At 36.7% G+C, this 9,665-nt stretch overlaps 1 protein-coding gene across 1 annotated transcript; it reads left to right on the forward strand.

The window, feature by feature from the left end:
- The first annotated feature begins 236 nt into the window (after positions 1–236).
- LOC135072580 (xanthine dehydrogenase) lies at positions 237–9,199 on the forward strand. The gene is made up of 8 exons (XM_063966548.1): positions 237–421; positions 3,791–3,945; positions 4,399–6,568; positions 6,653–6,961; positions 7,168–7,505; positions 7,583–8,387; positions 8,506–8,673; positions 8,937–9,199. Exons 1-8 carry the CDS (start codon positions 350–352, stop codon positions 8,985–8,987), a joined length of 4,068 nt encoding a protein of 1,355 aa, XP_063822618.1. The 5' UTR covers positions 237–349; the 3' UTR covers positions 8,988–9,199.
- Positions 9,200–9,665: the final 466 nt, after the last annotated feature.

A 9,665-nucleotide genomic window follows, 5' to 3' on the forward strand; every position in this document is an offset into this window, starting at 1 on the left:
TATTGTTTTTCTGTGACAGACAAAATTCCACGCGGGCGAAGCTGCGGGCGGAAAGCTAGTATTAGATAATTAATTGTTACTAAAATGGGAGACGTGATTTAAACTTCACCCTGTATAGCATAATCTAGTGCTAGAAAGGTTAAAAATGTAGACGTTAAAATTGTCATTGAACTGGATATGATGTATGGAAAGATAAATAGGTTGTTTACAATTTATTTCTTAGCCACTGTGTGATAGACCGGCGCGCACGCATGACGGCCGGCGATCCATCAATCGAATTGAGCCAGTAGTGGTGTAGATACGAAGTGAACCAGACGTGCTACAGATCCCAGTGAAATTCTACAACGAAATGGGAGTGTTGAATTTGGAGGAGGAGGCTGGCGTCAGCACAGTTTTAGTTTTTTATGTCAATGGAAAAAAGGTGAGTGATTTTTAAACTACCTAAGTACTTCATGATCTTAGGGGCGCTAATTGCTAATTAAAGTAATTGCCCGAGGAACACTTAAAATGATTCGAGACCAAGAATCACTTTGAGTATAATTTTATAAGAAGAAAACGAATTACAAATTATAAGAACATTCCCTACAATGTGGGTACGGAATTTATATTTTACGACCTCACTTATTTTTTTAACTCAAATAACACAAAAAACGTGGACATGTGCTTGATATTTGTAATTTAGTTCTAGCAATAAGCTTTGAAATTCGAGTAGACTTAATACGCACGTTTTCACACCTAGGTAATTTCGCTATACGATACAATATTATTTTAGTCGGCTAGCTCAGCAATATTTACCTATTCTAACATTCACGACAATATTCCATTGAACAGGAAGATTGTTATTATCACAATAGATTTTATTGCCGATTATACTGTTCTGAATGATTTTTAACTTTTCTTAGTGTTTAAAATAAACATAAACTTCTCAAAAAAGTTCCGTCATTCGGTAGGCGGCCTACCGTATTTAAAGGGCTCATAAAACAAGTTATCGATATACCTACTTAAAAATTAAACCTGTCGCGTTAAGAAACTTATTGCCTTATATTTATTTGCCCTATTCAAATCTAAACCAGTTATTTAAGTCTGACCTTATCAACATTTATGTCATACTCGGTTTGTTGATCTTTCTTTCAGAAGGCAGAGAGGTAGGGTGATAATAACATTTTATCTTCATGACGCAGAAAGAAATGATATTACACGATGAACTTCACACGAGTGTAAAATTAAAACTTATCTTGCTTTAAGCTTAAATAAATGACGACTCCATAATTATATTTATTTTAAAATATAATAAAATCTAAGACACTTTTCTTTTCAACTAACAAAAACAGTTAATAATTCTGGGGTTAAGTCGCCTCTCGATGTAGGTAAGTTGTGGGTTTGATTCCCACCTTAGGCAGTTCGATTTTTTTGAAGTTATTTTAAAAACAGTTAATTTTAAAAGCAAAAGTTGTAATGGCACCAATCAGGATGGTATTCACACTTACTGCACAAATAAGCTACGAAATATTTAGCAAGCGAAAGAGCGTAGGAACTAGGAACCTAGTTAGACAATTTGATTATTTAAAATCATTGGTCATCATTGCCTATACTATCAGTCTAAATCTTATACAGGGTGTTAGGTATATGGGTATATGAGCCGACACTAGCCCATGTTAACATGGTCATATAAATGGTATGGTGAAGTCAGAAATTTGATATCATCATTTTATTTTTTTAAATTTTCATATAAAATCAATTTTATAAAATCAGATTTGTATGAAAATTAAAATAATTAAAATGAAGATATCAATTTTCTGACTTTACCATACCATTTATATGCCCATGTTAACATGGGCTAGTGTCGGGTCATATACCCATTTACCTAACACCCTGTATAACTAACATTTTGAATGTATCGCTGTTGGTTTCTATAAATAAATAAAGAAAATTATTAAAAAATTAGTTCGAGATGCGACTCAAACGCTAGAAAGTGTTTATTAATACAGGGCTAACTAAAAGCGTTGTGTGTGAAATTGTGTAAGAAGAATCGAAGTTAAAGTAAGAGATTTTTCTCACACAACCATTAGTTCCTCTACCATCTGAGTTTTGTTTAGCAACTGTATAAGGCGACACTACATTATTATTCTGTGACACTACATAGTATAATACAAAACAAATGCTAGGTATCACTTAAATGTATCAAATGCAATTATGCAGTCGATTTCATTGTAAATTTGACGCAGTAGATTATTTATTTTTTCTCATTCCCACTTGGTAGGACATCATGTTTGTTAGCAACCTCTGATAATAGCAAGCACTGACCTCTGCCTCCAGATACGATCTTCTGACGATGTTTCGCGCATTAATTTGTTGAAGCTTCATTTAATACGTCTATTGCGTCATGATGTTTCATCTTGGATTGTGAATGTGATAATTGTTACTAACATTTTGTTATTTGTTTTTTTTCCTATTCTGGAACGATTGTCCACTACAACTGGTTGCTTAAATGTCAAGATACCTATTCTATTCATGGATCACGTTTAGAATTGTACTAGCGTGTAGTCTACAATTAACGCTGACGGGTACGCACCAGCTACCGAAACTTATTAATTAACACAGTTCAATAGACCTAATGAATATGAAAAATTAATATGGTGTACTTCAGATTAGTTATGTACTATTTGGTGAAAAGGGAAGTTTGTAGATACTGATAACCGTGTAATACATACTGTAGAGATGGGTTATACTAGGTAAATTTGATACTAGGTGCACCTATTCCTAGTATTTATTAATACTCGATCCAAATACCTATTCCACCTAGTACGAAGTAATTTAGCATACTTGACGCGACTAGTGCGGACTAATCCACGTAATATGACTTTAAAATACATTTTTTTTTAAAAGATACAACCGTAGTATGAATAATGCAATTTGAAATTGAATAATAATTCCTCCCTTCATACTTCAACAGGCTTAGGACTGTCAACTTAAAAGTTGGCGTATTTAAACGATATCAATTTCATAAAAATATTTACATATTTTTTCTTATTTACATGAATATGGTTTGACTACGTTTGTGTGCGTTTGCTTCGTCGCGCTCAAATTTGTTTGGTCAGACAAAGACGGAGTGAATCTCTACGTTCGCACATAAGCTTAGCGAGAAATACTAGGTGCGCGTAATACACGACTACGGATTACGCAATAATAACCTCTATTGCTTTGATGATAGGGTCGGAAATCGTGTAATTTATAAAATACTAGGTGGATCAAGTATTTAAAAAATTGGAATAGGTGCTGCCTAGTACTGTAAAATACCTAGTGTGTGGATCTGTTCTAGTAAATACGTCTCATCTCTAACATACTGGGTGTAATAGTAGTACAGGGAGTTCAAGACACCATGTATCTGTCCATGAAATAAAGGAAAATTGTAAGGGGTAATGTTTCTACCGGGTACTACCTACATAGATATTTAAAAAAAAACGCATGACTTACTACCCGTTCGCGCTAAGTTTGCCGGTCTGTGGAATGCGCGTCCCCTCCCCCTGACCGCGATTAAACGCAATTAGTTAGAGATTAAACGCAATTAAGTGTCTTATTTTACGCAAATATAAATTTTTTATCAATATTAATAAATAAAAAACATTTTCAATATAGTTTGCTATAGTTATAGACGCTTTCCTTCGATTGACGTCATGTCGCCAGCGGCAAACTTGTTGCGAACGGATAGTACATCTCGACACCAAAACAAAATTCCATTTTTACCAACGAACTTGACCACTTTTTGGTACCAATTTTTGTCCAACAATAGGTGGTAGAACCGAACCCAGAGCCAGAATGGACGCTGCTGTGGTACCTCCGCAAGAAGCTGCGCCTCACCGGCACCAAGCTGGGCTGCGCCGAGGGCGGCTGCGGCGCTTGCACCGTCATGGTCTCCCGGCTCAACCGCAAGGAGAACAAATTAGTGTATCCTTTTAAAAAAATAGAAACTTAACAATATAATTTAACTTAGTATTAGTTTGAGTACTTGATTATTAGTTCCAGTACTACATTCAAAACTGTAGGTATGTTTTGTAAGTGTGGGAAGATAACAAAGGAATAAAACAAGGTTCGTTAATGATATACTTAGTAATTTCTCGCCAGATTGTACGTATATTTAGCTTCATACTACATCTTTGTTTTGGGATTTCTTTCAAGGTTGTTTCAGGTGTTACATTTTTTGCGGTAGATTAATAATTCTATTATACTCATTTCATTATTAATTCTATTATTTTTGATCACGTTCAGTAGTAAGTTTGTATAAATTTGGAATCTCCATAAGATCCTATATTTAACAGCATAACAGAAATTACCTTAACTTTTGAACCTTTTAAGAAACAACTTTTTCGTAAATAACATTTCCTTAAACAAAATGTACAGTCATTTAGCTGTAAACGCATGTCTTGCCCCAGTCTGCGCGATGCACGGCCTCGCAGTCACAACGGTTGAAGGAATAGGCTCCACGAAGACCAAACTTCACCCAGTTCAAGAACGAATTGCCAAAGCACACGGATCGCAATGCGGCTTCTGCACTCCAGGCATTGTAATGTCCATGTACGCGTTACTAAGATCGTGCTCTAAAGTCACATATTCAGATATGGAAGTAGCATTCCAAGGCAACCTCTGCAGATGTACAGGTTACCGAGCCATTATAGAAGGATACAAAACATTCCTCGAAGATTGGGAGAAGCAGCGCGTAGTTGACGCTCCAGCTAACGGCACGCAAAGAAACGCCTGCGGTATGGGAAAAGACTGCTGCAAAAATAAGACTGATAAGAAGGAAAGCGAAACAGAACATATTTTTGACAGATCATCGTTTCTGCCATACGACGCCAGCCAAGAACCAATATTTCCACCTGAATTAAAATTGTCATCTGTATACGACCAACAATATTTATTATTCAGAGGGAAAAATACAACTTGGCATCGCCCTACAGAACTGACTACTCTTTTGAAGCTCAAAGAACAGCATCCAGAGGCTAAAATTGTGGTCGGTAATACTGAAGTTGGCGTTGAAGTAAAATTTAAGCATTGCGTTTATCCAACCATCATTATGCCCAATCTTGTTTCTGAAATGAATACGATTGTAGAAAATGAAAATGGTTTGACTGTTGGAGCTGCTGTAACTTTAATGGATGTAGATACCACTTTCAGACAATACATCCAGGCCTTTCCTCGGCGTAAAACAAGGACCCTGGTACCTATTGTAGAGATGTTGAATTGGTTTGCAGGAAAGCAAATAAGAAACGTAGCAGCGATAGGAGGAAATATAATGACAGGCAGTCCAATTTCTGATCTCAATCCTATTCTAATGGCATTAAAAGTGAAACTCAATTTACTGAGTAAGCAAGGAGGACATCGGTCGGTTCTGATGGATGAAAACTTTTTCACTGGATACAGAAGAAATGTAGTAAAACCAGATGAAATTTTGCTATCCATAGAAATACCATTCTCGAGAAAATATCAATACGTCAAAGCAATAAAACAGGCAAAGAGACGAGAAGACGATATTTCTATAGTAACAGCAGCTGTAAATGTGGAGTTTGAGGACCACACTAATGTCATAAAGGTCATAAACGTCGCATTTGGTGGCATGGCACCAGTTACAAAACTTACACCAAAAACTAGCGAATTACTTAAAGGTCTGAAATGGAACGAAGAGATGCTTGAAAGAGCTTATAATGCATTGTTAGACGAGTTGCCACTTGACCCTTCGGCTCCTGGTGGCAATATTCAGTATAGACGGGCATTAACTATGAGCTTATTTTTGAAATCATACATAGCCATTGGTAAAGAAATGTGTCAGGATTACATAAATGATGATTTTATTAAGCCTTATCACAGCAGTGGGGGCGAGCTGTTCCATGGTAGTATGCCAAAAAGCTCGCAATATTTTGAATTAGTTGGTGATAAGCAACTAAAGACTGACATGGTTGGAAGACCCGTGCAACACTTCTCAGCGTTCAAGCAAGCAACAGGAGAAGCTATTTACTGTGATGATATGCCTATCGCTGAAAATGAGCTGTATATGGCTCTTGTTCTTAGTACAAAAGCACACGCCAAGTTAGTTTCAGTAGATCCAAACGAAGCATTGTCTCAACCTGGTGTAGTCGCATTCTTTTCTGCCAAAGATTTAACTCCAGACCAAAACAAAATTGGACCTATTTTCCACGACGAAGAATTATTCATAAGTGAAAAAGTTACAAGTCAAGGCCAAATAATAGGAGCTATAGTAGCCGAAGACCAGGCAACAGCTCAAGCTGCTGCAAGGAAAGTTAAAATAAATTATGAAGAGCTTCAACCAATAATAGTCACTATTGAGGACGCTATAAAGCAGAAATCATTCTATCCGCAATTCCCTAAAACCATAAGGAGAGGAGACGTTGCTTCTGTATTTGAGAATAAAAATAATATCATTATCGAAGGTCAATGTCGAACTGGGGGCCAGGAACACTTTTATTTGGAAACTCATGCCGCTTTTGCTATTCCCAAAAAAGAAGATGATGAATTGGAAATATTCTGCTCTAGCCAGCATCCATCCGAAATAGCGGTAAGTTTTGAAATGTGTGATTTTATCATTATACCCTTGTAGATGGATAACAATGTAGGTAATCTTAATATTCTTTTATTCCAGAAACTGGCAAGTCACGTACTACACGTACCAATGAATAGGATAGTAGCTCGAGTGAAGCGAATGGGTGGTGGTTTTGGCGGCAAGGAGTCTCGAGGTCTGTTGACAGCTTTGCCAGTAGCACTAGCTGCGCATAAGTTGAATAAACCAGTCCGACTGATGCTGGATCGTGATGAAGACATGGTGATGACAGGAACTCGACATCCATTTTTGATCAAGTACAAGTTGGCAGCTAGCAAAGAGGGAGTTATGTTAGGTGCCATTGTCAATATCTACAACAACGGCGGTTATTCAATGGATTTATCAGGACCTGTAAGTGTTTATTTAAATAAAGCAAATGTGGATATAATTAGATCAAACTTATGAATTGAGCATACTTAATAATTATCTTCATGATAAGAAAACATATTGCATGTATTTTATCTTAACGCAATATCAAACAAACAGATACGAGCTACATAGCTATGTGAGATAAACAACCGGTTTTCTGTAACTAACAAATTAAATTTTCTTTACAGGTTGTGGAAAGAGCAATGTTTCACTTCGAAAATGCATACTATATCCCTAATGTAGAAGTCACTGCTAATGTCTGTAAGACAAATTTACCTTCCAATACAGCCTTCCGAGGTTTTGGTGGGCCACAAGGAATGTTCGGAGCCGAGTGTATGCTTCGTCATCTTGCAACCACTTTGGGAAAGACTCCGGAAGAACTTAGCAAACTGAATTTGTACCGCGAGAACCTGACGACTCACTACGGACAAGTCTTGACTCATTGCACTTTGCAGAAATGTTGGGACGAATGCGTCGAAAAGAGTAACATGCTGGAGAGGAAAACAAAAATTGATAACTTCAATAAGTATGTTCTGAACTTTTGATAAGAATTTGTAATTATTTCCCATAAATTGTAAATAATTAACTTTTTCCATCTTACAGGCAACATCGTTGGAGAAAGCGTGGAATCTCAATAATTCCAACAAAGTTTGGAATTGCATTCACAGAAAAGTTTTTGAACCAAGCTGGTGCCTTGGTTATTATTTACGTGGATGGAACCGTGCTTGTATCGCATGGAGGCACGGAAATGGGACAGGGACTACATACGAAGATGATTCAAGTGGCATCCCGTGTACTCGGGGTAGACGTATCGAAAATACACATAAGTGAAACATCTACAGATAAAGTACCAAATACATCAGCTACGGCAGCTAGCGCTGGGTCCGATCTTAATGGAATGGCTGTTCAAAATGCATGCCAAACGCTAGTTGATCGTCTTAAGCCCTATAAAGACAAGAACCCTAACGGAAAGTGGGAAGATTGGGTGTGGGCAGCTCACTTTGACAGAGTTAGTTTGTCTACAACCGGATTTTATGCTACCCCTGACATCGGATATGACTTCAAAACTAACACAGGGAAGCCTTTCAACTACTTCACTTATGGGGTGGCTTGTTCCGAGGTGGAAATCGATTGTTTGAGTGGCGACCATCAAGTGATACGAACGGATATCGTAATGGATTTAGGGCAGAGTATAAACCCAGCTATAGACATTGGCCAGATTGAAGGGGCTTTCATACAGGGATACGGTCTTTTCACGATGGAGGAGCTGATTTATTCACCGACTGGGACATTGTACTCTCGAGGTCCAGGGGCATACAAAATCCCTGGTTTCGCTGATATTCCTCAAGAGTTCAACGTGTCTTTGCTCAAAGATGCTCCTAACACGAGAGCTGTTTGTTCCTCAAAGGTAATGAGAACCAGAATAAAGCGTTTATTATAAGTCTTAAATACGAGCAATTCGTTGTAACTAATGGAAAATTGTTGTCCAGAGTATATTTGAATTTAATTGATTTGTATTCTCACAGGCTGTGGGTGAACCACCATTATTCCTGGCGAGCTCCATCTTCTTCGCGATAAAGGAGGCGATTCGCGCGGCGCGAATCGAAACCGGCGCACCGGAGGAGTTCGAATTGGACGCGCCAGCCACTTCGGCGCGCATACGCATGGCGTGTGTCGATCATATTACTAAAAAGGTCCGTATTTAAATTCGATCGATTTTAATATACAGGGTTATAAGTAAAACACCAGCAACAAATATCAGCTACAATCTACTTCTACGAGGCTGATGGTGTTTTAACCTTATATGATGGGGGTCCTGCGGAGGAGCCCAATCCAGAATGGACTAGGTTATTTAAAATTGAAATATCAATTCAAAATAGCAAAGAAAAATATTTGAATCAACAGATTCTGTGAATTTGAATGCACTGTATGTAATTCATATTTTTGTTTGTTTCAGTTACATCAGCCAGACCCGTCCAGCTTCAAGCCTTGGAATGTAGTTCCATAATTTTGTGAAGCGTGTTTGTAGATAATTTTTACATATTTTAAACTTACGTTAGTCAATAACGATGCAAGCGTTATAATAATACGAGGATACATATAATTAATAAAGTACTTTGTATATGTACAGATGAAATGTATAGTTAAATTAACACACATATATTTACAATGTACGATGTATCTATCTTTTGTTTATAATAAAAAGCCTATTTAGAAAAATGATGTTTTACTGCGGAGTGGTTGATGAATGAAAATACATAGTTTATGAATAGATAAAATTATTTATTTAAAATCGTATCTAATATAATACATTTAAGTGACTAATAACAATATTCAATAAATTAAAGATTGCAGTCGATGAGCTGTGAAACGTATTGCTATTTATTGCTAACTGGATGGCATTTAGCTTAACATCGGAATTATAATTATGTGGCCATAAGTACAATTTTAATTCAATATATCAAATAACTTATTTAACAATGGAATTAACTATTTATTTACTATGTAGCACAATACTTTTACTATTGACTGGTTTAATCGTACCAATTAACGTGCGGTAATAAACTATTTTCGATGATATAACAATTCACTGACCGAACACAATGTTATGTATAATGGAAGACTATCACCAATATTTGTAGTTTCTTATTATTTTCATGGGATTTAGCTTGCTTCAAACAATCTG

This window comes from Ostrinia nubilalis, chromosome 6 (assembly GCF_963855985.1).
Source record: "Ostrinia nubilalis chromosome 6, ilOstNubi1.1, whole genome shotgun sequence".
Lineage (NCBI taxonomy): Eukaryota > Metazoa > Arthropoda > Insecta > Lepidoptera > Crambidae > Ostrinia > Ostrinia nubilalis.

Coding starts and splice junctions, on each gene's coding strand:
- LOC135072580 (XM_063966548.1), top strand. CDS start 350: ATGGGAGTGTTGAATTTGGAGGAGGAGGCTGGCGTCAGCACAGTTTTA. Junction 3,946..4,398: donor CGCAAGGAGAACAAATTAGT/GTATCCTTTTAA, acceptor CAAAATGTACAG/TCATTTAGCTGTAAACGCAT. Junction 6,569..6,652: donor AGCATCCATCCGAAATAGCG/GTAAGTTTTGAA, acceptor CTTTTATTCCAG/AAACTGGCAAGTCACGTACT.